The sequence below is a fragment of the Dendrobates tinctorius genome, unplaced genomic scaffold, assembly GCF_039654945.1.
Source record: "Dendrobates tinctorius isolate UK_male_01 unplaced genomic scaffold, ASM3965494v1 ptg000155l, whole genome shotgun sequence".
Taxonomy (NCBI): Eukaryota; Metazoa; Chordata; class Amphibia; order Anura; family Dendrobatidae; genus Dendrobates; species Dendrobates tinctorius.
The window spans coordinates 1331010-1346223 of record NW_027361822.1 but is presented as its reverse complement, the minus strand read 5'-3'; the positions used below and the strand labels follow the sequence as shown (position 1 = coordinate 1346223).

The 15214-nt window shown below is 44.5% G+C and overlaps 1 protein-coding gene and 1 long non-coding RNA gene across 2 annotated transcripts in view; both read left to right on the top strand.

Annotated features, from left to right (window-relative positions):
* Positions 1 to 12974, top strand: part of LOC141050960 (uncharacterized) — a 33503-nt gene extending 20529 nt beyond the window's left edge. Inside the window, exon 3 of the long non-coding RNA XR_012220565.1 lies at positions 12956 to 12974. This is a non-coding gene — a long non-coding RNA (uncharacterized lncRNA). The remainder of the gene's footprint in view (positions 1 to 12955) is intronic.
* Positions 1 to 14862, top strand: part of LOC141051164 (uncharacterized) — a 195163-nt gene extending 180301 nt beyond the window's left edge. The window contains 1 exon segment of the mRNA XM_073548028.1: positions 13155 to 14862. Within this exon segment, the coding sequence (XP_073404129.1) occupies positions 13155 to 14037 (883 nt within the window). The 3' untranslated portion in view covers positions 14038 to 14862.
* Positions 14863 to 15214: the final 352 nt, after the last annotated feature.

Below are 15214 nucleotides of genomic sequence, written 5' to 3'. Positions count from 1 at the left end.
GAGCAGCCCGCCTGCTAATACTATGGGCGTCATTAATAGGTTGTTCAGACACTTTGCACCACACTTATCTGTGTGACTGATGTCCTAACATAGTAACATAGTTTTGAAGGCTGAAGGAAGACCTTATGTCCATCTAGTTCAGCCTATTTTTAGTGCAGCTGTTCTGCATTGTTGATCCTGGGGAAGGCAAAAAACCCACAGAGTAGAAGCCAATTTTCTCCATAGGGAAAAAAATTCCTTCCCTAAGCTGGGTCAACCATCTATCTATAATATTCTGTTATTCGTAACCTTCTATACTGTTACTCACAAGAAAAGCATCCATTCCTTTCTTAAATTCATTCAGTGAGTTGGCCATCACCACTTCCTCAGGAAGAGAATTCCAGAGCCTCACTGCTCTTACCGTGAAGAACCCTCTTCTATGCTGGTGCAGAAATTGTCTTTCCTCCAAACGAAGAGAATGCCCCCTTGTTCTTGTCACAGTCCTTGGTACAAACAGTTCATTGGAGAGATCTCTGTATTGCCCTCTGATATACTTGTACATATATATTAAGTCTCCCCTAAGTCTTCTCTTTTCTAGAGTAAATAGACCTAATTTTGATAACCTTTCTGGGTATTGTAGTGAACCAACTCCATTTATCATTTTAGTAGCCCGCCTTTGAACCCTTTCAAGTTCAGTAATGTCTTTCTTGAGCACCGGCGTCCAAAGTTGCACACAATACTCCAAGTGTGGTCTGACGAGTGATTTGTACAGAGGGAGAATTATGTTTTCATCTCGTGTCCCCAGACCTCTTCTAATGCATCCCATGACCCTATTTGCTTTGTGGCAGTTGCCTGACACTGGGCACTCCAATTTAGCTTCTTATTGACTAAGATGCCTAAGTCTTTTTCCATGTCTGATTTCCCCAGCAGTTTCCCATTTAGTAAGTAATTGTAGCATCTGTTTCTCCTTCCCACGTGCATAACCTTACACTTATCTGTGTTAAACCTCATTTGCCATTTTTCAGCCCAATTCTCCAATTTACTCAAATCTGTCTGTAGTTGCAAACTGTCCTCCTTTGTGTTAACTACCTTACATAGTTTTGTATCATCTGCAAATACTGATATTTTACTGTGTAAGCCATCCACTAGATCATTAATAAATATATTAAATAGTAGGGGGCCCAATACAGAACCCTGTGGTACCCCACTAGTAACCCTGGCCCAATCTGAGTATGCACCATTAATAACCACTCTTTGTTTTCTATCACTAAGCAAGCTACCTACCCATCTACACACATTTTCCCCTAGCCCAAGCTTTCTCATCTTACTTACCAATCTTTTATGTGGGGCAGTGTCAAATGCTTTAGAGAAGTCGAGATAAATGACATCCAATGATTCTCCTTGGTCCATTTGAGAGCTTACAGTTGTGGCCAAAAGTATTGACACCCCTGCAATTCTGTCAGATAATACTCAGTTTCTTCCTGAAAATGATTGCAATCACAAATTCTTTGGCATTATTATCTTCATTTAATTTGTCTTAAATGAAAAAACACAAAAGAGAATAAAGCAAAAAGCAAAACATTGATCATTTCACACAAAACTCCAAAAATGGGCCAGACAAAAGTATTGGCACCCTCAGCCTAATACTTGGTTGCACAACCTTTAGCCCAAATAACTGCGACCAAGCGCTTCCGGTAACCATCAATGAGTTTCTTACAATGCTCTGCTGGAATTTTAGACCATTCTTCTTTGGCAAACTGCTCCAGGTCCCTGATATTTGAAGGGTGCCTTCTCCAAACTGCCATTTTTAGATCTCTCCACAGGTGTTCTATAGGATTCAGGTCTGGACTCATTGCTGGCCACCTTAGAAGTCTCCAGTGCTTTCTCTCAAACCATTTTCTAGTGCTTTTTGAAGTGTGTTTTGGGTCATTGTCCTGCTGGAAGACCCATGACCTCTGAGGGAGACCCAGCTTTCTCACACTGGGCCCTACATTATGCTGCAAACTTTGTTGGTAGTCTTCAGACTTCATAATGCCATGCACACGGTCAAGCAGTCCAGTGCCAGAGGCAGAAAAGCAACCCCAAAACATCAGGAAACCTCCGCCATGTTTGACTGTAGGGACCGTGTTCTTTTCTTTGAATGCCTTTTTTTTCTCCTGTAAATTCTATGTTGATGCCTTTGCCCAAAAAGCTCTACTTTTGTCTCATCTGACCAGAGAACATTCTTCCAAAACGTTTTAGGCTTTTTCAGGTAAGTTTTGGCAAACTCCAGCCTGACTTTTTTATGTCTTGGGGCAAGAAGTGGGGTCTTCCTGGGTCTCCTACCATACAGTCCCTTTTCATTCAGATGCCGACGGATAGTACGGGTTGACACTGTTGTACCCTCGGACTGCAGGGCAGCTTGAACTTGTTTGGATGCTAGTCGAGGTTCTTTATCGAACATCCGCACAATCTTTCTTTTTCGTCCACATCTAGGGAGGTTAGCCACAGTGCCATGGGCTTTAAACTTCTTGATGACACTGCGCACGGTAGACACAGGAACATTCAGGTCTTTGGAGATGGACTTGTAGCCTTGAGATTGCTCATGCTTCCTCACAATTTGGTTTCTCAAGTCCTCAGACAGTTATTTGGTCTTCTTTCTTTTCTCCATGCTCAATGTGGTACACACAAGGACACAGGTTGAGTCAACTTTAATCCATGTCAACTGGCTTCAAGTGTGATTTAGTTATTGCCAACACCTGTTAGGTGCCACAGGTAAGTTACAGGTGCTGTTAATTACACAAATTAGAGAAGCATCATATGATTTTTCGAACAGTGCCAATACTTTTGTCCACTCTCTTTTTTATGTTTGGTGTGGAATTATATCCAATTTGGCTTTAGGACAATTCTTTTTGTGTTTTTTCATTTAAGACAAATTAAATGAAGATAATAATAACAAAGAATTTGTGTTTGCAATCATTTTCCGGAAGAAACTGAGTATTGTCTGACAGAATTGCAGGGGTGTGAATACTTTTGTCCACAACTGTACATCCTCATAGAAGCTGATCAGGTTAGTTTGACAGGAGCGATCCTTCATAAATCCATGTTGATATGGAGTTAAACATTTATTAACATTGAGATATCCCATAATGGTATCCCTTAGAAACCCTTCAAAAATTTTACCCACAACAGATGGTAAGCTTACCGGCCTATAGTTTCCAGGTTCCCTTTTACACCCCTTTTTGAATATTGGTACCACATTTGCTTGCCGCCAATCAAAAGGAACAGACCCTGTTTCTATAGCGTCTTTAAATATAAGGAATAGAGGCCTGTCTATCACATTACTTAACTCCCTTAATACCCGAGGGTGAATGCCATCAGGGCCTGGTGATTTGTCAATTTTAATCTTACTAAGGCGGTTCTGCACTTCTTCCTGGGTTAGGCAGGTAATACTTAATGGGGAGTTTACATTATCACTCTGCATTTCCCCTGGCAAATCCTTTTCCTGTGTGAACAGTGTTGAGAAAAAAGTATTTAAAACATTTGCTTTTCCCACATCGCTCTCTATGATTTCACCCTCATTGTTCTTTAAAGGGCCGACACCATCAATTTTAATCTTGTTTATATAATTAAAGAATATCAATCCAAAGAAAGAAAACATCCGGCACTGTCCATGGGAAAGAAATACCCGCAAAGCTGCTTGTAACCGCTGTCAGTGTAACACCTGTAACCCTTTACTGAACGGGTGCTCTATCCATATGAAGAAAAAACATGGAATGTCATAGTAAAAAAGACAGCAGGATGGCACTCACCGTTCTCTTGAAATTATTCACTTTATTTCATATCAACAAAGCATAGGCACCGGCACGGGAGAAATGTAAAAAGATGGACAACAGCCGTTTCGTGCACAATGCACTTCAACAGGTCCCATGCTCAGGCTCAAGGAAGCACAAATTTATACCACATGTGTGAACAAAAGAAACTCCACCCCTTGCCTGAACGTGTCTTGAAAAACCCCTAAAATTAAAGATAAAACTAAAAGCAAACATAATTTACATACACCATATGTAATAAAACTAGCAGTCATAGCCGCTTCAGAGAAATATGGACATATCCACTTTTTCATTTAGACCCAGAGGACCTGTGGCTTTTGTACGGAGGATCCATTTAGCCTCTATTTGTAAAAGGTGTTTTTTATGATTCCCTCCATGCTGCGGTGTAGAGACCCTTTCGATGCCAGTAAACCGTAATGCCTCTGCATTCCCTCCATGTGCTTTCCTCATATGTTTTATCAGTCTAGGGACACCCTTTCCTGTGCTGATAGAATGGAAATGTTCCCTGAATCTTACACAGAGGGGTCGAATCGTTTTCCCAATGTAGAAAAAACCACATGGGCAAAACAATACATACACTACAAAGGTGGTCTTGCAAGTGATAAATTCCGTGACTTCATGAAATATAGGTCCCATTTTTACAGTTTTGCCACTTAATTTAAATGGACACCAAGAACAATTTTTACATATGTACCGTATATACTCGAATATAAGCCGAGATTTTCAGCCCGTTTTTTTGGGCTGAAAGTCCCCCTCTCAGCTTTTATTCGAGTCATATACACCAGGGGGTCAGAGGGGGAGGGGGGGGCGGGGGTGTCAGGTCATACTTACCCGTCCTGACGCTGTCTCTTGAGCCCCCAGCTTCTCCCCGTGCTCTCTCTTCCTGCCTTCAGCGGTCACGTGGTGCCGCTCATTAAAACTCATGAATATGCGCATATTCATGAGTTTTAATGAGCGGCACCACGTGACCGCCGAAGGCAGGAAGAGAGAGCACGGGGAGAAGCTGGGGGCTCAAGACACAGCGTCAGGACGGGTAAGTATAGCGATACTCACCTGTCCTGCGTCCATGGCTGCTTGCTGCTGTCTGTCATCGGTCAGTGACTTCAGACAGCAGATGGCGCGGTGACGTGGTTAGTGCGCGCCGCGCCCCCTGCAGTCTGAACGTCACTGACTGATGACGTGGCAGATAGCGGTGAGCAGCCATGGACGCAGGACAGGTGAGTATCTTACACCCAGCGACGGAGAGGTGAGTATGTCATTTTTTTTATTTTTACATGCTGGAGCAGCGGCAGCACATGGGGAAATAATCTTAAGGAGCTTCTAATGGGGGCAGCACATGGGGGAATAATCTATGGAGCTTCTAATGGGGGCAGAACATGGGGGAATAATATGGAGCTTCTAATGGGGGCAGCATATGGGGGAACAATATGGAGCTTCTTATGGGGGCAGTATATGGGGGAACAATATGGAGCTTCTAATGGGGGCAGTATATGGGGGAACAATATGGAGCTTCTAATGGGGGCAGAACATGGGGGAATAATATGGAGCTTCTAATGGGGGCAGCATATGGGGGAACAATATGGAGCTTCTTATGGGGGCAGTATATGGGGGAACAATATGGAGCTTCTAATGGGGGCAGCATATGGGGGAACAATCTATGGAGCTTCTTATGGGGGCAGCATATGGGGGAATAATCTATGGAGCTTCTTATGGGGGCAGCATATGGGGGAATAATCTATGGAGCTGCTTATGGGGGCAGCAATGGGGGAATAATCTATGAAGCTTCTTATGGGGGCAGCATATGGGGGAATAATCTATGGAGCATTTCCCACCCTAGGCTTATACTCGAGTCAATAAGTTTTCCCAGCTTTTTGTGGCAAAATTAGGGGGGTCGGCTTATACTCGGGTCGGCTTATACTCGAGTATATACGGTAGTTTCCCTTTGGGGCACTGGATTCCAACCAATTATTTCGTTTATTTTGAAATCTGTTCTTAACTAATAAATCCCTGATGTTAGTACTTCTTTTGCTCGCAAGTAGAGGACCCCTGCTGACCATATCTATAAGGTCTCTGTCACTTTCCAGCAGATGCCAGTTCTGTCTGAGCATGGGACCTGTTGACGTGCATTGTGCACGAAACGGCTGTTGTCCGTCTTTTTACATTTCTCCCATGCCGGTGCCTATGCTTTGTTGATATGAAATAAAGTGAATCATTTCAAGAGAAAGGTGAGTGCCATCCTGCTGTCTTTTTTACTATGATAATTAAAGAATAGTTTGGGGTTTGTTTTACTTTCCTTAGCAATGAGTCTCTCAGTTTCCACTTTTGCTAAATATATTTGTTTTTTATACATTTTATTTTTTTCTCTATAACTTTTTAATGCTTCTTCATTGCCTTCTTGTTTTAGCTTCCTAAATGCCTTGTTCTTGCTATTTATTGCCCTTATGTCATATGCAAGCCTTATGTGTGTGCATTTTTTCCACTAGGCAGCCAGACCCTCTTGGGTTACTGGCTGTTTTCATCAGTGGTTTGCACCTTTGCTGCCCCAGCCTTTATCAATGGAGGTCTGCTGCATCCTGCTAGTGCATCAGTCAGGGTTTGGTGTGTCTACCTTTCAAATGTGTTTTCTCTCATGGTTTGAGGTAACAAAATTAGCATCAAGTCTAATTACCGGCTTTGGTGTTTCTTATTTCTCATTTTTCAGTAAATTATATACTAAAGTGAATGGTGTCATTCAAAACAACTCAAGTTAAAAAAAAAAAATCAGCCCTCCTAACGACTACGTTGACAGGAAAAAGAAAAAAAAATTTTGTAAAATGAGGAGGAAAGAAAATAAAAACTCAAATATGAAAATAGGCTGTCTAAGGGATAAATCTCTGAACAGGTTTCATTGGGCTGTTTTTTTTTTGAACAGACGGTTGAAATAGTGTTGCCTCTGGTAAAACACCTATACACCCCTTTATGGCTCCCGACTGACTAGCTTTCTGTATTTTTAGGTGTGTCTTCTGGTTTTCATTGACTTGCCCTTTTGATGTTATTATATGTTATATATTATTAGATAAACACTTCCTCCATTTGTTGTTTGGTTCTTTATTTGTTATAGGGAAAGTGAATGTGATGGAAAATATAATTTTCCCTTCACCCATGACAGCACCACATGAGAGAGGGATCCGCCCCGCCAGGACAGGAACCTACTGAAACATAAGGGGCGGCACCTCTCCCCCGCTTCAGTTGGGTTCCAGTCCTGGAAAGGAATCCCTCTGACAGCGGCGGCGCCTGTCAGGATGAAAGACCCAGGGCCGTCCCGGCGTTTAAATTGCAGGGCTTACTTACCTGCGACGCCGGCCGTCGGCAGCTGGTAGCGCAGTCCCCGGGGTGTTGCCTGATCCGGGCCCCGGGTTCGTGTGGGCACGTCCTGATGTCCTCCCTTCGGAGGTTCCTCCACGTGCTGCCCTCCCCCTGTGCGCGCGCCCGTCCTTCGTCTGCTTGCAGGGGAAGCCGGGGGTGGAGATCGGCGTCCGACGTCAGCGGCGCAGAGGATTCTGGGAGCGCGACCACTGACGTCATCGGGACGCGACGATCATGGCGCCGGGCGCGACGCCGGCCAGGAGAAGTGGCTGGCGGTCGCGGGGGGAGGGGTAATGAGGGGCACTCACTTTAAAGAAGGAGCAGAAGCGGCTGCAGGGGTGACAATGGCGTCTCAGGAGGATCGCTCACCGTCCCCATTGTCTCTGCCCCCTTCACAAGCTTCGGGTCGCAAGAGCCGCTCGAGCGGCAAAAGCAGCAGCCATCCAAGTCACCGATCGAGGGATTCCTCGAGGTCAAAAGATCGCAGAACGCACGCTCCTTCGCAGCCCCAGAGCCCGGTATCGGTCTTTCCTGGGTGGTGAGTGATCTCCGTGAAAGTAGACAATGTTGTAATAGGGCTTCCTATGTCTTTTCCTTTTTTAGGGAGGCAAAAAAGCTACATGCAAAAAGAAAAATAAAGTATGTGCCATATGCCACAGCCCTTTAGCAAAGGACTACCAAAAGGACTTATGTGTCAGCTGTATCCAGCGGACTATGGCTGAAGAGGCACCGAGCCTGGCAACAAACCTCAGATCAATAATTAAGTCGGAGGTACAGGGCTCACTTAAAAAATTATTAAAAAAGAAAAGTAAGAGTAGGAAAGCCTCCCCGAGTTCCTCGTCAGGCTCCTCCTCTTCGGAGTACCAAGTTGAGCGCGGGTCGTCTTCATCCTCAGACAGTGATACGGGGGGCAGACCTTGCTTTCCCGTGGAAGATACGGACGCCCTCCTTAAAGCCATCAGGTCCACTATGGGCCTACAGGAGGAGAAAGTAGAGAGATCACTGGAGGATGTGATGTTTGGCGGCCTACAAGAAAGAAAAAAGCGTACCTTCCCGGTCAATGACAAAATTCAGGCCCTAATCGAGAGAGAGTGGAAGAAACCGGAGAAGTCAGGTAGCCTTCCCTCCTCTTCAAAGCGAAGATACCCCTTTGAGGCTAAGGACACGGACATCTGGGACAAAGTCCCAAAGATTGACGCCGCAGTATCTAGGTCTTCCAAGAAGTCGGCCCTGCCCCTGGAGGATTCAGGGGTTTTGAGAGATCCCTTGGATAAAAAAGCGGACTCATACCTAAGGCACACTTGGGAGGCAGCAGCAGGGGGTCTGAAACCAGCAATAGCCGACACCTGCACAGCCCGGTCATTAATGGTCTGGTTGCAACAACTGGAAGAAAAATTGGTCTCCAAAATGCCAAGGGAGAAAATTTTAGGTGAAATGTACCTACTACACGGAGCTGCCACCTTCTTGGCGGACACCTCCGCCGACTCGATGAGGTTAACAGCAAGAGCAGCGGGGCTGTCGAACGCCGCAAGACGGGCGTTATGGCTCAAAGGCTGCCCTGGGGACATTCAATCTAAGGCAAAATTATGCTCATTACCATGTGATGGGCAGTTCTTGTTTGGAAAAGACCTGGATGACATCCTAGAAAAAGCCGGTGATAAAAAGAAGAACTTCCCCAGGTTCATGGGTGATCAAAGGAGACCGCCCTTTCGGAGGGGAAGGTTCAATCGAGGCCGTCCCCCGGGAGAACGGAAAAGGTGGGACGACAAGAGGAAGAAAGAACCAGGGTTTATGTTTGGGGGAAATACCTCAACCGCCAAAAAATCCCCGCAATGACACCAGCCCTCCTGTGGGGGGAAGATTGAGGCTCTTTTCCCAAGAATGGGAGAAAATATCGGCCAACAATTGGATCCTAAAAATTATAAAGAATGGCCTAAAAATCCCCTTCTTCCAGTATCCAAGAGCTTCATTTGTGGTGACCCCCGTCAGGAAGGAACCAGGAGAGCAATCAGCCTTAGAAACAGAAATCTTAGGGCTATTGGAGAAACAAGTTCTGGTAGAGGTCCCGGAAGATCAAGAAAGAAGGGGGTTCTATTCTCCCCTCTTCCTAATAAAAAAACCCGACCTTTCCTTCAGAACGATAATAAATCTCAGGCGCCTCAATCAATGGATCAAGAACCAAACATTCAAAATGGAATCAGTGACTTCGGCCATAAAGCTGTTACACCACAACTGCTTCATGGCCGTAATCGATTTGAAGGATGCCTATTACCATATCCCGATGCACCAAGAGTACCAAAAATACCTGAGGGTAGCCCTATACATCCAGGGCGACCTCAGGCATTTTCAATTCACAGCTCTTCCGTTTGGCATCTCCATAGCGCCAAGGATTTTTACAAAAGTAATAGCGGAAATGACAGCTTTCCTTCGAATCCACAATATGATTATGGTGCCTTACTTGGACGATTTTCTGGTCATTGGCAATTCAGAACATCACTGCGCACATCAGGTAGAGAAGATAACAGAGACCCTGCAAAGACTGGGTTGGATGGTAAACTTAAAAAAATCAAAACTTCAACCCCTAAGGAAACAAACGTTTCTAGGTTTCGTCTTGGACTCCGACCGTCAAGTTTGTCTCTTGCCAGAGAAAAAACTAGAGAAGGTGAGAGAAATGACCCTTACGGCAATACAGCATCCTCACATGACCCTAAGAAGGGCAATGTCCCTGTTGGGCACGCTAACAGCCTGTATCCCAGCGGTCAACTGGGCACAGTATCATACCCGACAACTGCAGGCGGAAATCTTGTCAGCCCAAAGACGATTGAAAGGGCGTTTAGAAGGGAAGCTGGAACTTTCCGAAAGGGTGAAAGACTCTCTCACTTGGTGGCTAGACGACACAAATTTAACAGGGGGAATTTTGTGGCACAGGCCCGTGTCCGATGTAATATTGACGGACGCAAGCTCCTCGGGATGGGGGGCACACCTGAGAGAACATACGGCCCAAGGGTCCTGGGGTCACATAGAGCAGAAAGCTTCCTCCAACTTAAGAGAGTTGAGAGCGATAAACAGGGCCCTAGAGGCATTCATTCCCAAGTTACAGGGTCAAAACGTCCGAATTATGTCAGACAACAGGGTGGCAGTGGCGTATGTCAACCACCAGGGAGGGACAAGGTCAAACTCCCTAATGGACGAAGCCAAAAGAATCTTCCTCAAAGCAGAGCAACACCTAGCCTCCCTAACAGCCCTGCATATCAAAGGGACAGAAAATGTTCAAGCCGACTTTTTAAGCCGCAACAAGTTAAAACAGGGAGAGTGGGCCTTGAATCGTGTAATATTCCAGAAGATAGTACAGTTATGGGGACAGCCAGTAATCGACCTCTTTGCCACCAAAAGCAACCGGCAAGTGAGAAGGTTCTGCTCATTAAACCCAGGGGAAAACCCGTGGGCAGTGGACGCTCTACAAATCCCGTGGCTGTTCAAGCTGAGCTATGCCTTTCCCCCAGTAGCGTTAATCCCGGCAGTAGTAAAAAAGATAAGAGACGAGCAAGCCAGAGTAATCCTCATAGCCCCGTTCTGGCCGAAAAGACCGTGGTTTTCTCTACTACAAATGATGTCTCTCTCGGACCCGTGGGTACTGCCAGAGATTCCAGATTTGTTAGCTCAGGGGCCGATATTCCACAAACAAGTCAAGGGGCTCTATCTGACGGCGTGGAATTTGAGAGGTCACTTTTGAGAGATAAAGGGTTTTCCCCGGGGTTGGTGACTACTCTAATGAAAAGTAGAAAACCAATAACAACCAACATATATGGCAGAACGTGGAAAAAATTCCTACAATTCCTGGGAAAACCGTTAGGTCAAGAACCCCCAATCGAGTCCATCTTGGAGTTCTTGCAGGCAGGCCTACAGCTAGGCCTGGCGGTTAATACCCTCAAAGTGCAGGTTTCAGCGCTGGGTGCATTATACAATTGCAATATAGCGGCAAACAGATGGGTAGCCAGGTTTATAAAATCTTGCCACAGATCTAGGCCAGTTTCCTTACCAAAAATAGCTCCATGGAATCTAAATCTGCTGCTGGAAGCCCTCACGAAAGAGCCGTTTGAACCCATACAGCAGATTTCAACTAAAAATCTCACTCTAAAAACCATCATTTTGGTAGCTCTAACGTCGGCACGTAGAGTCAGTGACTTACAGGCCCTTTCCGTCAACCCACCATATACCCAGATATACCAGGATAGGGTGGTTATGAGAACAGACCCTGCTTACTTGCCGAAAGTAGTAACTAACTTTCACCGAAACCAAGAGATTGTCCTCCCTTCCTTTTGCGAGAATCCGAAAAACCCAGGGGAGGAAAAGTTTCATAGCCTAGATGTTAAAAGAACCCTAGTAGAGTATATGTCTATAACCAGCCAGTGGAGGAGGTCCCAGTCCCTATTTGTAGCCTTCCAGGGTGCTAGGAAAGGTTATGGAGTGTCAAAGGGGACTATTGCCCGATGGATTAGGGAGGCCATTAGTGTAGCCTATTCAGCTAGTGGCGTCCCGGTTCCTGACGGCATCAAGGCTCATTCCACCAGAGCCGTGGCGACCTCCTGGGCTGAGAAAGCAGAGGTATCAATAGAGCAAATTTGTAAGGCCGCTACCTGGGCCTCACCCTCAACTTTCTTTAGACACTATAGACTAAATCTGTCCTCTGCTGACTTGACCTTTGGTAGAAGGGTGCTGCAAGCGGTGGTCCCTCCCTAAGGTGTTCGAAGTCTCCAGAATCTCTCATGTGGTGCTGTCATGGGTGAAGGGAAAACCACCATGGTTACTTACCGGTAGCCGGTTTTTCCGGAACCCATGACAGCACCCGTACATTCCCCCCCTTTTTCACCGTTTGGGTGTGCACAATAGTCGGGTGTATTTGTGTGATGTGGTGTTGGATAAAAATGTAACTAACCGGGGAGTCCTCTCAAATGCTCTGTAATCCAACTGAAGCGGGGGAGAGGTGCCGCCCCTTATGTTTCAGTAGGTTCCTGTCCTGGCGGGGCGGATCCCTCTCTCATGTGGTGCTGTCATGGGTTCCGGAAAAACCGGCTACCGGTAAGTAACCATGGTGGGTTTTTTTTTGTGGGTTGACATTAAGAAGTCTGAGGCTGTGTGCCCACAATGCGTTTTGTTAAGCGTTTCCGCAGCGTTTGTGCCGGATCAGACGCTGCAGAAATGCTTAAAAGATGCATCAAATTAATTAGCATACGTTTTTGGCTTTTTGTGCCAATGCATGCGTTTTTAACTGCTCAGGAATCGCTTAGCGGCTAAAACGCAGCATGCTCATTAATTCCCGCATTGCTCAGCGTTTTTAGCCATCCCCAATGTTCCCAGAAATCGCGTGTCAAAAAACGCGTCAAAAACCGCGCAAGAAACGTGCAGAAAAAGACGCATGTTTTCTGGGAGAGGGGATCCTTTTCCTGAGCGTTTAAAAACGCTAGCATGGGCACACAGCCTTAAGTTAATATTTCACTAAATAAATATAAATTTCACAAAACATTAAAGACTGGCATAATAAAACATGGGCTACTAAGTAGTTGTCTTCCACAGCAAAGTGAAAAATGTAAATAATACAAACCTTGATCACTAACATCATAATCTATGAGTCCCTACTTTTATATTTACTTTTGCGATCACTTAATCAGTTGATAATTGAATTTTCCTACAATGTTATAAAATGTATACATGCTAGTTATTAATATAATTTCAAGGCTGTCTTATTGAAAAATAATATTCAGTTTTGATCTTGGCAGATGATTGTACTAACAAATTAAAGGAACATCTGATATTTTCAGCATTTACAGCATATGATCATAGTACCACACTGGCTGCATATGAAGAGCATGAACGTATAATAGATGCATCTCCAGCCCTTCACAGTAAAGATTTTTCTTCTGATCCTTTTCAAGATCTCATATCTTCAGATCCATCACAGACTGTTAAGCAAAAGAAAAATAACAGAAGAGATGGTGAACATCAAGGTGCTCACGCAAGAAAGAAACCTTATTCATGTTCAGAATGTGGGAAATGTTTTACAAGAAAATCACATCTTGTTACACATCAGAAAATTCACACAGGAGAGAAGCTATTTTTATGTTCAGAATGTGGGAAATGTTTTATAGACAAATCAAATCTTGATAAACATATAAGAATCCACACAGGTGTAAAGCCATATTCATGTCAAGAATGTGGGAAATGTTTTACAGTGAACACAACTCTTCTTAAACATCTGAGCATTCACGCAGGTCAGAAGCCTTATCAGAAAGCTCACACCAAAGACAATCCATTTTCATGTTCAGAATGTGGAAAGAGTTTTACAGAAAAATCAAATCTTGTTAAACATCTGAGAATTCACACAGGTGAGAAGCCATATTTATGTTCAGAATGTGGAAAATGTTTTATAGTGAAAGAACTTCTTGTTAAACATCAGAGAATGCACACAGGGGAGAAACCATTTTCATGTCACGAATGTGGGAAATGTTTTGTATTGAAAAAACAGCTTGTTACACATCAGAGAATACACACAGGTGAAATGCCATTTTCATGTTGCGAATGTGGGAAATGTTTAACAGAGAAATCAACTCTTGTTAACCATCTGAGAATTCACACAGGTGAGAAGCCTTTTTCATGTTTAGAATGTGGGAAATGTTTTACAGTCAAAGACCGTCTTGTTACACATCAGAGAACTCACACAGGAGAGAAGCCATTTTCATGTTCAGAATGTGGGAAACTTTTACAGAACAAACAAATCTTCTTAAACATCATAAAAGACACAGGTGAGAAGCCATATTCATCTTCAGAATGTGGAAAGTGTTTTAAAGCCAAATCAATTCTTGTTAATCATCAGAAAAGACACACAGGTGTGAAAGCATTTTAATGTTAAAAATATTGGAAACACTAGAGAAAAGTGAAATCATTTTGCACATCAAATAATTAACGAAAAGAAGAAGACCTATTTGTGTTCCAAATGTGGAAAATGCTATGCAATCAAATCTTGTTATAGCTGAAAGAAGTTAACATCTTATAACATATAACATCTTATTCCACATCACAGAATTCACAAAGGGATCTAGACCTTTTCTTTTTAAAGTGTTTTTATTGTCAAATGGTACAAGAAAAAATACAGCAATTACTAATTAACCCCTTAACGACCGCCGATACGCCTTTTAACTGCGGTAATTAAGGGTACTAAAACCACAGCGCCGTTAATTCACGGCGCTGTGATTTAAGTGAATAGCGCCCCCCAGTGTCGGATTTTCTCCGGGGTCTCGGCTGCCAGGGGTAGCCGAGACCCCAGAGAACATGAATCGGTCGGTTTTTACCGACCCCCGCTTTTGCGATCGCCGTTATTAACCCTATAACGGCGACCGCAAAAAAAAAAAAAAAGCCGCGATTTTACATTTAATTTCTCTCTCCTCTGATGTGATCGCACATCAGAGGAGAGAGAAATAGGGTCCCCGATCCCCCCCGGTACCTCTCCGTGGCCCTCCATCCCCTCCCAGTGGTCCCACGTCCCGCCGGCATCCTCCGATGGGCGCCGCCATCTTGAAAATGGCGGGCGCATGCGCAGTGCGCCCGCCGGGAATCTGCCGGCTCCAGCTGGCAGATTCCATTCATTATTTTGATCACTATGATAAACGATCATAGTGATCAAAATAAAAAAATAGTACATAACCCCCCCCTGTTTATCACTCCCTTATATAGGCCAATATAATGAAATAAAGAAAATATTTTTTTTTTCAGTTTTCCATTAGGGTAGGGTTAGGGCTAGGGTTAGGGTAGGGTTAGGGTTGGGCTAGGGTTAGGGTTGGGCTAGGGTTAGGGTTGTGCTAGGGCTGGGCTAGGGTTAGGGCTCGGGTCACGACTAGGGTTAGAATTAGGGTTAGGGCGAACTAGAATTAGGGTTAGGATTAGGGATTAGGGTTGGGATTAGGGTTAGGGTTGGGATTAGGGTTAGGGGTGTGTTGGGGTTAGGGTTGGAGCAAGAATTGAGGGGTTTCCACTATTTGCCAACTTTGGGGATCTAAAAATTGGGGTCTAAAAAAATCACTTTT